Source organism: Ostrea edulis, chromosome 3, assembly GCF_947568905.1.
Source record: "Ostrea edulis chromosome 3, xbOstEdul1.1, whole genome shotgun sequence".
NCBI classification, from domain to species: Eukaryota; Metazoa; Mollusca; class Bivalvia; order Ostreida; family Ostreidae; genus Ostrea; species Ostrea edulis.
In genome coordinates, this window is record NC_079166.1 from 42,610,053 (window position 1) to 42,626,788 (window position 16,736).

At 35.7% G+C, this 16,736-nt stretch overlaps 1 protein-coding gene and 1 long non-coding RNA gene across 4 annotated transcripts in view; one reads left to right on the plus strand and one right to left on the minus strand.

The window, feature by feature from the left end:
* The window catches only part of LOC125676486 (uncharacterized), a 148,853-nt gene that overhangs the window by 21,069 nt on the left and 111,048 nt on the right, over positions 1-16,736 (plus strand). The window contains exons 7-11 of the mRNA XM_056157773.1: positions 3,273-3,497; positions 5,256-5,398; positions 7,621-7,841; positions 8,062-8,942; positions 9,161-9,346. Coding sequence (XP_056013748.1) covers positions 3,273-3,497; positions 5,256-5,398; positions 7,621-7,841; positions 8,062-8,942; positions 9,161-9,346 — 1,656 coding nt within the window. The remainder of the gene's footprint in view (positions 1-3,272; positions 3,498-5,255; positions 5,399-7,620; positions 7,842-8,061; positions 8,943-9,160; positions 9,347-16,736) is intronic.
* On the minus strand, positions 10,002-16,546 carry LOC125653473 (uncharacterized). Of its 3 annotated transcripts, none has more exons than XR_008800904.1 (3): positions 16,134-16,535; positions 10,774-10,861; positions 10,002-10,122 (listed from the first exon to the last, which is right to left on the minus strand). It is a non-coding gene; the product is annotated as an uncharacterized LOC125653473 (long non-coding RNA). The 3 variants fall into 3 exon arrangements; XR_008800903.1 differs by having other exon boundaries at positions 10,002-10,670; positions 16,134-16,534; XR_008800902.1 differs by having other exon boundaries at positions 10,002-10,861; positions 16,134-16,546.

Sequence of the window (16,736 nt, forward strand, 5' to 3'; positions counted from 1 at the left end):
TGGAGGGTACATAATTTGTCCGCCCTACTCCTCCCACAGTTTTCAAGTGAGGACCTTCTTATTTTGTGGAGTGTTTGTATAGGTACTGAAGATGTGCATGTGGGATGGATTTTGATTTTCTACAATTTTTGAGAAAATTACAGGTTGTTGAACTTAGTCTATTTGGAAATTAATATTCTATGGAGGGTACATAATTTGTCCGCCCAACTCCTCCCAGTTTTCAAGTGAGGACCATCTTATTTTGTGGAGTGTTTGTATGGGTATTGAAGATATGCATCTGGGGAAGGATTTTGATTTTCTTCTATTTTTGAAAAAAATTACAGGTTGTTGAACTTGGTCCATTTTGAGGAAATCTCGATTGCTAAGACCCTTAATATACCCCCCACAACAAGTTGTGTGTGTGGGGGGGGGGGGTATACTGGAATCGGGTTGTCCGTGTGTCTGTCCGTCCGTCCGTCTGTAGACGCAATGGTTTCCGGGCTCTAAAGCTTTATCCTTTCCACCTACCGTCACCATATCATACAAATGGACTACCCATGGGATGAAGATGTTCCCTATCGATTTTGGGGTCAAAAGGTCAAAGGTCAAGCGCACTGGACATCAAAGTAGCAATATGGTTTCCGGGCTCTAAAGCGTTATCCTTTCCACCTACAGTCACCATATCATACATATGGACTACCCATGGGATGAAGATGTTCCCTATCGAATTTGGGGTCAAAAGGTCAAAGGTCACGGTCACTGGACATCGAAGTAGCAATATGGTTTCCGGGCTCTAAAGCGTTATCCTTTCCACCTACAGTCACCATATCATACATATGGACCAGTGATTCATTTTGGCGTGCGTCCTGCGTAAATTACGCATTGAATTTGCTCAGGACGCATGATTTCAATAACTGTGCATCCCAGCGGACGCATGAACATTCGAAATTATATGATCATGATCTAAGCTCCAGAACGTACTACACACCCGAGATATTCCGAATTAAGAATTATGATATTTCATTGGTCAACTCGCATTGCATTAACCAATGAAACCAAATGATATATAAGGCATTACGGCGGGTAAGCAAAACTGGGAACTAGAATTTCCTTGCATATAATCTGATTCCGCCGATTTTTTTTTTTTTTTTAATGTTTTAAAACTTCCTAATCAGGGAAAGTTAACAACATTTTTGCAAAGTGATGTGAATGATAATATTGCCAGTAACTACGGGTAAAAAAACAAAACAACCGCGGAGTCCCCGAAATCAAACGTCGGTCCTGAAAACGAAGTAGAGGTTGAGAAAATTCGAAAAGTGAAAACAATGTCATCAAAAATGGCTTAGTAACACTTTATTCTTGGCTAAGATTTGAGAAAAATGAAGAAAATGGAGAAAAATTTATTTATTTCAGCATTTGCACAGAACAGAAAAACTAAATGGCATGAACAAAGTAGCTAGGAATAAAAACTTTCATCATTCAACTTTAAACATCTGAAAATCAATTTGCAAGATGAACTACGAATAAGAATTTTCTGCAAATGAATTATCCGATGGCTTGTTATGAAAAGCGAAATATTTATTCTCTAGAAGGGGGTGACAACAGTATAAGCTTCTTCCTTAACGTGGTTTGTTTATACTTGTCGGGCTGTTTGTTTGAAATAATGAAATTTGGACTCATTGATTTTAGCATGGGACTCATTATTGTAATCAAGGGGAGTCCGCTGGACTCATGATAACCATTTTCAAAATGAATCACTGATGGACTACCCATGGGATGAAGATGTTCCCTATCGATTTTGGGGTCAAAAGGTCAAAGGTCACATGCACTGGACATCGAAGTAGCAATATGGTTCGGTTTGTCATGCCATTTGTTTTTTACACTCAGAAAAGAGGTAGTTTATACCTATTAACAACACCCTTTGGGAGATTGGGGTAAGCGGGGGGGGGGTATTCTTAGTGAGCATTGCTCACAGTACCTCTTGTTTCATATGAAAGTTTGTCACAGCCTCATGATGGCTGATACTACCTGAAGCAAAGTTATACAAATTATAGCACAAGGAAAACACCCTATGTAAGCATTTCACGGGTGTATTATGTACCGTTCGCGGTACTCTTGTTACAGAAATATCTTGGTTTATTACACTACACATTTGAGTGGTTTGATTTTGCCACAATGTTTCTAAGCTAGCAAATACAATCTAACTGGATTGGCCAAAGTTTTGTATATTGATAAAAGCCAGATTTTGAAACCAAACAAGTGAAGTTTTCAGATTGAAAGTTTATGTAACATATCAACACTTGCATCTGGAGTACTTTAGAGTTTACACTACATATTAGCACTTGTATCTCGAGTATTTTAGAGTTTACACTACATATTAACACTTTTATCTCGAGTACTTTAGAGTTTACACAACATCTCAACACTTTTATCTCGAGTACTTTATAGTTTACACAACATCTCAACACTTGTATCTTGAGTACTTTATAGTTTACACAACATCTCAACACTTACATCTTGAGTACTTTAGAGTTTACACTACATATTAGCACTTGTATCTCGAGTATTTTAGAGTTTACACTACATCTCAACACTTACATCTTGAGTACTTTATAGTTTACACAACATCTCAACACTTACATCTTGAGTACTTTAGGTTGATATTTGGATGTATCACCACACATCTTTTGTTGATAACAATCTCACAATCATTCATATTTTGTAAAATTTAATTTTCCTACATTTTATGAAGTTGCTTTGAATTTAAAAAAATAAGATTTTTGTGATTAATTTTGTGCATGTACATGTATGTAAAGTCATAAATTCAAAAATATTGACTCATGGCAGAAACTCCTGGATTTACAGTGCATGTATGTGGTAGTTCCACCAGCAGAATTCATGCTCTGTCACTATTGCTGTTATTAGATACACACATACTATCACTGCATTGTAACACTGATGTGCTGAACGATTGCATCAAATTATCCAAGATCCACTTTCCCACCCATCAGTGTAGTTGATTTACTCATAAGATGAAAATTTTGTGAGTGATTCATGTTGCATTGATAAACATTATAAGCAGAATATTATCACGAGACCCTCATTTTTGTTACTTAGTTCCTTATTTCATGATATTATGTGACATTGTAAGCTTTGCAAGTAAAAGCCAGTTTGTACACCGAATAATTCTTTAGAATTGTGAATGACCATAGAGTAGTGCATGCGCAGTATATGTGCTCCCTTTTAAGGGCTGGTTTTCACAATCAACGGATTTTTGTTTGAAAAAATTTCAGCTCCTTGTGTGACATCACCATGCCAAAACAAGGGATTCTGTGTGGACACCACCCCTGATCTCTCGGGGTACCACTGTATGTGTCAGCCCCCTTATGATGGCCCCCTGTGTGAGACTCGACAGAACCCCTGCGTCTGGCCCGTGGAGCCTGGCCTCTGTAACTCTACGGTGGTCAGATATTACTACGACAGGTTCGAGGAGGAGTGTCTACCCTTTAACTACACAGGTATGTCGTCTTTTGAAACACAATTTTGATATGAGCGGAGTGAGTTAGAGATGATTCAGACTTACACTGACGGTACCAATCTTTTGTTATCTTCAGTGTACATAAACGTTTTTTTCACGACATTTTGTAGATTTCAGTTACCATGGTTTTATAGGGAGGACTGTGTGTCTTGTAAGATCTGGTGTTTTAATATCTTAACAACATGTGATAGATCTTCACTCACTTGTTTTTTTATTAGCTCACCTGCGCTATAACTCAACTAAGCTGTCTTGATCACCTGTTGTCCATCTGTCTGTTCATCTGTAAGCTTTACATGTTTTCGACTTCTTCTTTTGTTGTCCATCTGTAAGCTTTACATGTTTTCGACTTCTTCTTTAGAACCAGAGGGCCAAATTTCAACCAAACTAGCCATAAAGCATCCTTAAAGTGAAGGAAATTCAAAATTGTACAAATTAAGGGTCATGCCCTTTTCAAAGAGGGGATGATTTAGAAATAGTGAAAATATGGTAGATTGTTTAAATATCTTCTTCTCAAGAACTTATGGATGAGAAATGACAAAACTAATGTGAAAGCTTTCTTAATGATTTGAAATTCAAAATTGTTTAAATCATGGCCTATGGCAAGTAGGTTAGGGTGACAATAGGGGGATCAGGACTTTACAGGTAGGTTAGGGTGACAATAGGGGGATCAGGACTTTACATTGGGATATATAGGAAACATCTCTAAAAATCTTCTCAAGAAAAACAGGGTCATGTGTAGTTCTATTAATATGCAAGCACTCTCAGATAATGTAAATTCAAGATTGTTCAAATCATGGCCCCATGGGGTTGGGTGGAGCCACAATAAGGGAATAAAATTTTATATGGAAAAAGTTGCAATTTTTTCATCATTAATATGCAAACATCTTTAGGTACTGTAGATTCAATTTTCTTCAAATCATGGCCCAGGGGGTGTGGAATGGGGTAGGATGGCACCTTAATAGGGGATCGAAATTTTACATGGGAATATGTATAATCTTTGAATATTTTTTATCAAGAACAACTGATTTATATGCAAGCATTCCATTGTAATGCAGATTCATATTTGATTAGGGTTGGCTTAATAGGGAATCAGATAGGGTTGGCTTAATAGGGAATCAGAATTGAAGAAAAATCTCTTTAAAATCTCTTCTCAGAACAGCAAGGTCATGTTAGTCATATTGACATCGAGACATCCCTATGTTGTGTGGATTCAAGTTCAGTTAGGTCACAATCCCATGGGGCTAGGTTGGGGTCATAATATGGGGTGAACATTTGTCTTCGGATTAAAGTGAGTAAACATTTTTTTTTAAAATCTTCTGAAGAACAGCAGAACCCAGGTGACTCGGATGAGTTTTGTGGTCCATGGGCCTCCTGTTAAGATGAGCAATGTGGTCCATGGGCCTCTTGTTAAGATGAGCAATGTGGTCCATAGGCCTCTTGTTAAGATGACAAGGTTGAATAAGTGTCCTGTTGAGATGTTATGTATTACATGTAGATGCGGACAATAACATCAAGAAAAACAATACAAAATTTCTTTGCTGACATCATTCCATTTCATCCTATTTATAATTGGGTTTTTAACATCATGCTTCATCCTTTAACATTTATTAAACTATATCACAGACATACAAAAAGTAATGCTTGTTTACTTTTGAAAGTAAAGCAGTTACTGGCAAGTAACCCTAGAAATCCTGTTTGCATCCAAGTTATATGTGATGATACTTCACTTTTCTGTAAGGTTGTGGTGGAAACGTAAACAACTATGATAGCTTTGAGGTGTGTCGTGAGGTAGCCATGACCGGAGCCTGTTGTTTCCGACGGTTTAAAGCTGACGAGAAGGCTCTAATTAGTGGAAACCAAATGAAGGAATCCAAGTGTCGGGTAAGTGCATGTAACTTTCACTTCTAGAAACAATTAGAGGCATATTACCCTTTATTAGCAATTTCCTGATGAAAATGATGTCAATAATTCACTCAGGAGAATTTCGCACATATTCATGAGGATGCCTTGATACTAAAATAAAGCTCTTATGATATTGTGTGCGTGTGTGTATGTGCGTGTATTATGGCTTGCATGCAATAATGTGAAAATATAGTCCCTTGAAATACAACTGATTTTCAGCACTCTATGAAATAAATCCCTCAAAATCCTAGTGCTTTACAGCATGGCTTTAAATAAAGTCCCTCAAAATTCTAATGATCCCCCCCCCCCCAATAAAAGGTTATTACAGTACAGTTTTGAATTACATTGTACATGAAAGGTGAAAATAATGAACAGTGATCATTCTCATAACTCCTATAAGCAATACAAAATAGGGAATTGGGCTAACACGGACCTCTGGATATACCAGGGGTGGGATCAGGTGTCTTGGAGGAGTAAGCATCCCCTGTCGACTGGTCACACCCGCCGTGAACCTATATCTTTCTCAGGTACACAAAGTTATCCGTAGTCAAAATCAGTGTGCTAAAAACGGCCTAACAATCGGTATGAAACACGTCAGACAGCATATGACCCAATGATAGGTTGTATTGGCGAACTAAATCCTTATAATGACCATAGAATTTGCGGAATGCTGACTTTAAACGAGACTGTTGGAACCCCTGTACCATCAACTTGTTTGTCAGTAGCCAGCTTCAGTTTAAAAACTGACCATAAGCAGAACAAGCTCTTGCGTATCGAGTCAGTTGAGAGATATAAAACCAGGTGATAATGGAATATTGCTATATAAATATGGGAAGTTGACAATGGAGATGCTGAAATCATCCCATTTGTCTCGTATGCAATGCACTGCTGATTAATGAACCAGTACTTCTAGTGTGGAAATTGAAGTGAATTGTTAATTGTATTAATCTGTAGGATATATATTATGTATGGGGGTTGTTTCAGTGCCATTTTTATACACAGGAGTTTGGATGAGAGTGGGGTTAAGTGAAAGGTAGTTGGGCGTGCTTTCTGTAAATATCTTGCCCCTGTAGATTTTTGTTTACAATGAAAAATGTAGCCATGATGCATTAAAAACAAACATTTATTTGTGAATTGTTGATGGAAATCATATTCGTGACAAGGTGAAACTTCCAAGTGAGTCTGCATATTCACCTCATCATTAGACAAGAAGACTTGCTTTCTGACCAAAATAAATATTAAAAAATAGTTGCTTGCTTGCAAGTTTTGCTAATATATTCAATGCACAAATGAAAGTTGGTTTACAGTAAATAGAATTTGATGCAGTGGAATGCATAGCTGCAATAATGTAGCCCTCTCTGATTTTTTTTTTTTTTTTTTTTTAGGGAGAGGGCTACAACTCCTTAGGATCTCCGTAATGGTGCAAATGCGGGAGTGATTCACTCCCGCAACATTTGCGCTCATTCTAAACATTTCCTGACTTTCTTTACGTAAATAAAATAATATTCTATGTTTCTTAGTCAATATATAAATTTACAACCTGCAACTTAAGATTTGTGAGGCTCTATTCTACCGTTTTCAACAATTTCGATAAATTCCAATTTCTCGATTCATATTTGTGCGCCATGTTTGATGTACTGAAGTTTCAACTTCCGATTGTCAAGTCATTTGCATATGCCATATAAGGTAGTATTTACATCAATGGACAAGTATGGAGGCGAAAGCTATTTCGTCGGTATTGAAAAGGTTTGAATTTAATATCAAGTTAAAAACCGAACAGCAGAGTGTAAATTCTTTCTGCAACAATATGATTTTCCTTTCTTTGTCGAAGTGGCTCGAGTAACTACATTTTCGCGCTGATTGTCAATTTAGGTTTTTCATTAGATCCACCTACGAGATCTCGCGATAACAAGCATGGCGGAGCAGACGAAGAATTTTGCATGCTGTACATTATATTTAATGAAAAAGACCTTTATTAGACATGCCCGAGCACAAAGTTGGTACTCCTTTTGGTGTAAACAACATTTGGGACTAATACACAGAGTTTATTATCGGTTATTCATAAAATTATTTTGCACCATTACGGAGATCCTATGGAATTGTAGCCCTATCCCGAAAACGTCAGAATAAAAAAAAATTGGATAGGGCTACATTATTGCAGCTATGGAATGCATGATAATTAAATGATTTTTTACAACTAGGTGATGTCACTGAGAGACTGCAAATCCATCCACAACCAGAAGAGGAAGCATTACACAAAGGAAGTGGTGGCCTTTTACCCCAGTCTGAGCTGTGAGGAGGCAGGCTGTATGAAGACCCAGAGTGGCTGTGTCTATGATGGCATCTCCTACCAGCCAGGGGCTGTCACTTATCAGGGATGTCAGAAGTGTACCTGTGAGATTGACGAAAGATGGACTTGCCAGTAAGTTCGAAAATTTGTAACTTATTTATATTGTGAACATTGGTTCAAGTTTTATTTGAGGGGTAATTTTGAATGGCTGTCAGTGAATGAACTATACAGCTCGTCTCTGTTTATAAATGCTGTACTCTGCTGAATTTATGCTTTTAGTCATTTTAGTTGTTGTAACAGGTTCAACAATCAAATAAGCTGAACTTCAAACTGAGTGACATGTCATTTGCAGGTGTGACAGCGTTAGTAAGAGGAAAGACATTCGAGACATGACTACAGCAGAAATATCTCGATTTCAAATAGGCGTGCAGCAACTGCGACTGGAAGAGAAGGAGTGGGAGAAATTCCGGGACATGTACATGGCTCATGGCATGCATGCCAACGGAGGACCCTACTTCCTGCCGTGGCACAGGGTGTTCCTGAGAGAGGTGGAGAAAAAGTTGCAGAAAGTGGACTGTGGTATCACTCTGCCCTATTTTGACTTTACTACCGATGTTGGAAACTTCGCAGAGGCAATCATTTGGCAGCCAAATTATTTTGGTGGAGATGGTTCTGGCTTGAGTCGCTGTGTTCCTGACCACAGCTTTGGGGCCCCAGGAAGCTGGCAGCCTTGTATAATGAGGAGTTTCCACACCACCATACAGCTCCCGACTTTGGGGGAGTTGGCTCTGGCCCTAGCTAGTGATGACTACACAGAAATGAGCATGTGTCTTGAGAGCTATGTTAGCTACCTCCATCGTTACATTGGTGGTGACATGGCCACCACCGGTGGACCCTATGACCCGGTTTTCTTTGCCATTCACTCTTTCGTTGATATGCTCTATTGGAGATGGCAGCAGAGGGGCAACAACAAATTCAAATATCCGGCAGCTTTCAGCAACATACCAATGGTGCCCTACAACATTCCTCCCAGCAGTGTGCTTGACCTTGAGGCTGATCTTTGTGTGACTTATGCACCGCCCTCACTTGGCCACCCCTGTAATGTGAGTGTTGACATTCCTGGGGGAGATCGAGGTGACACTCCCAGCAGTCAAGTGTCAACAATCAACTACCCAGGATATGTGGCTGGGTTTGACAGGAATGGTTATGATGTCTTTGGTTTCAAGAAAAATGGTGAATATTCCGATTTCCTTGTTGATATAATCCTTGTCAAAGAGATAACACTTTAAGAATAAAGAAAAAGATATTTTTTTCTATACATTCTAATGATTCTTTTAACATGCCTGTATTTCTCCTGTGTGAATAGTTAAACTTGACAATATTTGAGTCCATTTTACCTGTTAGTATTTGTGGAAATTTTCATGAAGTAGAAGATCTGATTTCTCTGGCAGGCCTAAACAGAGATGGCTTTGACAAAGACGGCTATGATGTGGATGGTTACAGTCGCTATGGATACAACAAGGAGGGTTACAACAGATGGGGATTTAACAGGACAGGATATGACCGAGGTGGAAATAGAGATATCCAAGGAATCTATGACCAGAGTGGATTTGATGACCAGTGTCTGAATATACAAGGTAAGATGAAAATCCGGATTTCTGGCAGTTAATCCTGTAATGAAAAAGAAGACAGCTGGAACAGTTCTGAGTCCATAATGTTACTCTTTTGGTACTTGTTGCTCCCAAATCCAAAGATTGAGGGAGGGAGATGGTTTTTTTTTTGTTTTTTGTTATTTTTTTTTATCATTTTGTGTTTTTCTGGTTGTTCATTGGTCTACAACTTAAAGATAGGCCTTAGCTTTTGATTTTCTTAAGGATGTATGGGACTGACATCAGAGTAATTAAAAAATCCCAAAAATGAGTGAAATAGATAGTATTGTACTCATTTTATCGAAAAAAGACATTTTTTAGATAGGTTCGTGAGTTCGTTTCCATGGTAACGAACATCAAAGATACCCTTGCTGGAGACATTATAATTGACTGAAATTTGCTATTTGTCTAAAAGGGGGTATGGAACTGACATCAGAGCAGTGAAAAAATTCCTAAAGTGATTAAAGTAATTAGCATTAGTTTTAATTTAACAGAAAAATTCATTTCTAAATAGGTCTTTGAGTTCGTTACCATGGTAACCATCATCAAACATATCCTTGCTGGAGACATCATATCTAGAACCTGTAGAGAACCTGGAAGTGTATGGCTGACATCAGAATAATTAAAAAATTCTAAAATTGAATGAAATGGATAGCATTATATTTATTTTATCAGAAAAAGACATTTTTGACATAGGTCCGTGAGTTCGTTTCCATGGTAACCGTCATCAAACATATCCTTGCTGGAGACATCATGTTCAAAATCTGTAAACAAAAAAAGGAAAGGTATGACTGACATGAGAATAATTAAAAAAATCTAAAATTGAGTGAAATGGATAGCATTATGTCTATTCTATCAGAAAATGACATTTTTGACATAGGTCTGTGAGATCGTTCCCATGGTAACCATCATCAAACATATCCTTGCTGGATACATCATATTTAAAACCTGTAGAGAACCCAGAAGTGTATGGCTGACATCAAAATAATTAAAAAATTCTAAAATTGAATGAAATGGATAGCATTATGTCTATTCTATCAGAAAAAGACATTTTTGACATAGGTCTGTGAGATCGTTACCATGGTAACCATCATCAAACATATCCTTGCTGGAGACATCATATTTGAAACCTGTAGAGAACCCGGAAGTGTATGGCTGACATCAGAATAATTAAAAAATTCTAAAATTAAGTGAAATGGATAGCATTATGTCTATTCTATCAGAAAATGACATTTTTGACATAGGTCTGTGAGTTCGTTCCCATGGTAACCATCATCATACATATCCTTGCTGGAGACATCATGTTCAAAACCTGTAAAAAAAACCCACCAAAAACGGAAGGGTATGACTAATTTAAAAATTCTAAAATTGATTGAAATGGGTACCACTATATTTAATTTACCAAAAAAACCCACCTGTTTTGACATACATGTTGGTCTGTGAGTTCGTTTCCATGGTAACAATCGTCAAACATATCCATACTGGAGACATTATATTCAAAACCTGTGAAAAATATACGTGTAAAGTTGACATCAGAATAATTAAAAAATTCCAAAAATTACGTGAAATGGATAGCATTATATATATTTACTATTAAATAAATATATATATTAAATATAATAAATATTTATATATAATTATTGCTTTATGAAGGAGCTTTTTAAAGATTTGTTCCCTATATATTCAGATATAAAACTTTGATCCCCTATTGTAGCCCCATCCTACCCCCCAGGAGCCATGGTTTCAACAAACTTTAATCTGCACTGTGTCAGGAAGCTGCCATGAACATTTGAACTTTCCTTGCCCAGCAGTTCTTGAGAAGATTTTTAATTGACCCCTCCCTATTTTTGTAATTATCTCTTTTATACCTTTTAAGGTAGCATGGCCCTTCATTGCATGAAATTGGCCTGCTTGTTCTGGAAGTATTGTACTGGAGATTGATTGATTGAATATTGTTTTACGTCCCTCTCGAGAATATTTCACTCATGGAGATGTCACCCATGCCGGTGAAGGGCTGCAAAATTTAGGCCTATGCTCGGTGCTTAGGGCCATTGAGCAGGGAGGGATCTATCTTGTGCCACATCTGCTGTGACACGGGACCTCGGTTTTTGCAGTCTCATCCGAAGGACCGCCCCATTTAGTCGCCTCTTGCGACAAGCAAGTGGGTACTGAGGATCTATTCCAACACAGATCCCCACAGGATTTTTGTGGAGAATTTTTTATAAATATGTCAATATATATCTACTATTTCGCTATTATCTCCCCTTGGAGCAGGGTGTTACCCTTCATTTTATCAGACTTAACTTGCCTCGACCCAAGGATGCTTTTTGCCAAGTTTGTTTGAAATTGGCCAAGTGGTTCTGGAGAAGAAGTCGAAAATGTGAAAAGTTTACAGACAGTCAGACGATAGACAATGGGTGATCAGAAATGCTCACTTGAGCTAAAAATGAGTTGCATTTCTTTATAAAATCATATCAAAGATAAAAATTCTGCAATCTAAAGTAAAATCAAAATTCCATTTGTAACTACCCGGTAGTTCTAATTGTAAGTGGGACCATTACATATGTTCCCCAAACCAGTTAAAAAGTAAAGTCATTGTAAACCTATAGCAAAAATCATTTTATTTTAGCCTTTAATTACATGTAGTACGTTTACTATGATTTACTATGGTCATTTCAGTGCAAAGAAATAAAAGAAAGCAATGCACTTGCATACACGCACACACGAGTATGATTCCGTACTTTTGTTGATGTCATTCTAGTACAGGCCTTTCTATCATATACCCACAGAAAGAATTTCTTAATGTTTGCATCAAATACAAGAAAGTTATAGTGATTTTAAAATCATCCAATCAGAAATCAGCACACGTGCGTGCACGTGCTGACCGGTAATTTTAACCACACCAATTTGTAAGGAGTACCAAGACACACCTAAAACCTCAAAATCAAAAGAATTTGTTGAAAAACAAAAACATTAACGTCCTTCAAAAAATTAACTTTTGAAATATAATGCATGTGCATGCACGTTTGCGTTGGCATTTTTTGTTACACCAATATATAGATACACATATCATCTACCTATGAAGTGAATATCAACTCATTTGCTTCATTAATAAGAGAGTTACAGATGTTTTAGTACATGTATTATCCAATCAAAAAGAAGCGCACGTGCATGCGCGTGCAGATTGGTAATTTTGACAATGCAGATCAGTTAAGGATCTCAATATCTACCTATAATATGAATATCAAACCATTTGAATGAGCAACAAAAAAGTTACACTGATTACAAAATTCGTGTACGAAAAATGTGATGCATGTGCATGCACGCGCGTGCAGACAACACGACTATCATTTTGCGTATATACAAATGATATACTATCATCCTAACAAGGTTTCATGTTGATTCCTTGTGAATTCTGATTTTAAATTTTTTTGTACCAAAATTGCAATGCACGTATGTGCGCGTACATGCACATGCAGACAAATTACTATTGTTTAGTTTTGTGTTTGCATCCCACACTCTTCCATGTTTCTTTCCTGTGGGTGCATTGTTCAAATATTGACAACATGTATTTGAACAATTTTAGGTATCTATTAAAAGAATCAATAAATTGTATACATGTAGTTGTGTATGTATAACTTAAAATAAGACATAAAATCGTAATGAAGTATGTGCCCCTATGATATATATTAATAGAATAAATAAACAATATTAAATTTTACAATGAATATCATAAGTATTCAAGATTATTACTTTAGAGGTTATTTTGTATGCAGGGTCCTGTATAAAAACTTATTACTAAGTATAAATTTTGTAGTAAGTTTTCTGGTTATTGGGTCAATGGCAGAGTCAACATACAGAATTTGATCCATGGTTGTTGAGTGTCCATCATGTTTAGGGGCGAAATCAAAAGACCAATGTCAGGAAAAAAATTTAAATTCAAATAGTTAGGGGGCCTCAGGGGGAGTAAAAACTCAAATAAGTTTTTGTCATCCAACATCGATTTCACTTTAGTGGAAAAAAGACAAGTGGCTGTTAAAAACCACATAATAATATATTACATTTTACCGGTAATGAACATTAAATATTTTAAATGTACACTTTAATTTGTGAATAAACAGAATTAAAAGTATAACAGTATTATTTATACTCGCATGTTTTTACTTGTTAATCGATTAGTTTCAACATTCATAATATTTAGATTTAAGGGGAGTGGGGTGTGATTTCGTGAAAACTATGTAAAACGTATACGGTACCAATTTTGATGTGAATTTAGTTTTTTGTCAGACATTGAACTTTTGATTTCGCCATCGCCCCTTAACGTGTTAAATGATTTAAGAATTCCTCTCAAAACTTAGAGGTACACTTGCATCAAATATTTGATGTGTGTCTTGCCCAAACTGCATTTAGTATTAGGACTAACTTATTGACAGGTGCAATTATATAAACCTAGATACATTGTACCTTAATGATAGCCAATAGTATATGATATAATGAAAAAGAGCCAAATTAATTAACTGAATATAACTTTCAATTAAGCTCAATAAAATAATTAGTTAAGGGTACAAATTCAATATATGTGAAACAATAATGGACTTTCAATATTTTGATATAGTCTGTTAAATTGTGATATTGATTTATTACAGTTGAAAAATCAAAGGGTCTTATAAAAGTTACTATATTCACATCAAATACAAAATAATATGTATTAGTAAATAGTTCGAAATAGTTTCAATTTAAATTTTACATAATATCTCTTATTTAGAGAATTCAGAAAATCAAGTATTTTAATAAAAAGACCAGAAGATATGAAAAGTTAAAAGCCTACCATTAGATATTTATTTGCAAGAGTTATGTATTTGCATCAAAATATCTGTATCTATGATGTAACCCATGTTTCTTTTTTATGCACAAGTAACTTATTTTGGTGAGTGTATACTTATTCATGGTGGGCAGTATATACATGTAGGTATGTATGCATTTAAAAAAAACTAGAGTTCCTTGCAAAATTATGCATATAACAAAAACGTACATTTTATCATAATACCATGCTTGTCATTTTTTCATTATAGGACAAGGGCAATCTTTAATTTGCATATATATTTTAAAAACAAGCACAATATATCATGATATCAAATGCCTTGCAGCAAAATTATCCAGCTAGCTTGACAATTCCCAAATATTGTTTACATGAAATAGATATAGAACAATTATATTTTACTCTCACATGGTATGTGTAACACAAAAAAGGTGAATACAACTAGATTTCATCATTGAATCTGTCTACATGGTCTAGCTGACATTTAATAGTGGACACTTTGGCCCGAAGAAACTAGATAATACATTAGGTGAATAGAAAACTAATAATGTTAAATAAATTTCTTTAATGAAGCGTCTTGTTAAAAAAAATATTTAGTGTTGTACATGTACAATAGTAGTGTCATAGTGTTGAAATTGTTGGGCTGAATTTAAACTTAATTGGCAGAAAATACCTAGCATCCATCTCCCTGCATGATCGAAAAAGGCCATGGTTACCTTACGATTTTATTGTAGTCAGCTATCAATTAGTGTATTACTATTCCTTTGTAATAAAATTACTTTTTTTGTTACTCGGGGGGAGGGGAGGGGGGTATTTGAATTACTGAACTGAAAAACAATACTGATACATCAATGAACCTTGGCTATTTACATGAAGTGTTAATATTGGGGCCTAAGGAAGCTGAGTGACAATTCATATTCTTTTTGTTGTTCAACACATTCATGCTGGCATAGAATTGCAGCATACTGTCATGAATGAGTCAACTTTCACATCTTACGCTAGGCCTATAACTCATTGAAAAATAACCTTTGTTTAAATCATAATTCTAAACTCATTTTTATGAAATCTAAAACATTTATCAAAAAACATTTGATCTGGACATAAATTCTATTCATGATTTCAAAAACTTTTAGCAACATTAGATGCAGAAAACATGCATGATTAATGATATTTATCATTCCATTTCCTTATATTCCTTTGTAAGAGTGGAACACAATCATATAATATGTGTATGGCTGCAATGTTCCGGGGAAAAAATAAGACACTGAAACAAGATACTGGAGATATTTGTGCTGTTAATGGTGTAAAGGTTACTATGAATTGAATCTTAATAAGTGGATGAAAATGATTTCAAAATCAATTATATAGTAAAATAAATAAAAGTTGACCCATTTATGGCATTATGCTGTATATTTTGCACAAAGTGAAAATAAATCAAAGCATGTCACTGGGTTTGTATAATTTGTATGTGGTGGTAGATTTTTAAAGTGTCCTGTCTCTGTTTTCTGTACTGCAAACATCAACTATTAAAGGAAGAAAAAATCTTACTCATCAATTTATGTAAAAGCAAAGATCCACCACTGATCTATTGTGTATATCCTAGCTTTATATGACCCCTCCTCCAACAGATATTTAAATTTATAGAGATGTATATTAAAACTTGACAAATACTTTAACATATTCATACTCAGATGCAGATGCTTGTATCATACACTTTGTATGTTTGGCTAAATAATTTAGGTTGATCTAGATCTTCAAAGTCTATGAACAATCAGCTGACATTGACAATTTAATAAGCGCCGGTGAATTCATACCCTATTTCAATATTGTTTTCAAGCATCGATTTTCATGGAATTTTTGGGAAGATTTGCACTTGAACAATTTTGTTTTCTTCTTATTTGACGTACGTGTGTACTCGGCATTAATTTATTAACCTGTTAACAGTGATTGACAAACCTGAACACATGTCTTGCGTCTGCGATTGCAAATATAGATGATCCAGCGTCTGGTGTCTTGGTGAGGCAGCTTTCCATCATCTTCTGTGGGTCAAAAAACCTTGATGTAACGCTGGATCGCTTTAGCTGACTGAAATCCGCGTTTCCCCCGCATTTCAATGTTTCAAAAGTCTCACTATGTTTACATTGCCGAAAAGTAATTAAAGTCGTAAAATTTACGCGATTTGTTTTTATTTCGAATATAATAATATTTTTGTCATAGTTTATGTAAAATATATCTATAGAATTAATTGCATTGTAGATATTATCTAACATACATTCAGAATCAAATAGGAGATGCGAACGACATAGGATTTATTTACGTCATTCGGAGTTGCGCGGTAATTTCAAAATCGTCAGTCCCGTACATCCTTAATGCATGTAACACAAACGTTATTTTACATTACTATTCACCTAAAGAGATTGCAGAATGCAGTTCAGATCCATATCCACCTGCTGGCCATCATGATTTTGTCAGTGCATTGGACACTGTTTTACAAGCCTTTGTTTCAAAGTCTGAAAATTGAATGTTAGACCATGAGTAATTATATGATAATTGTATTTT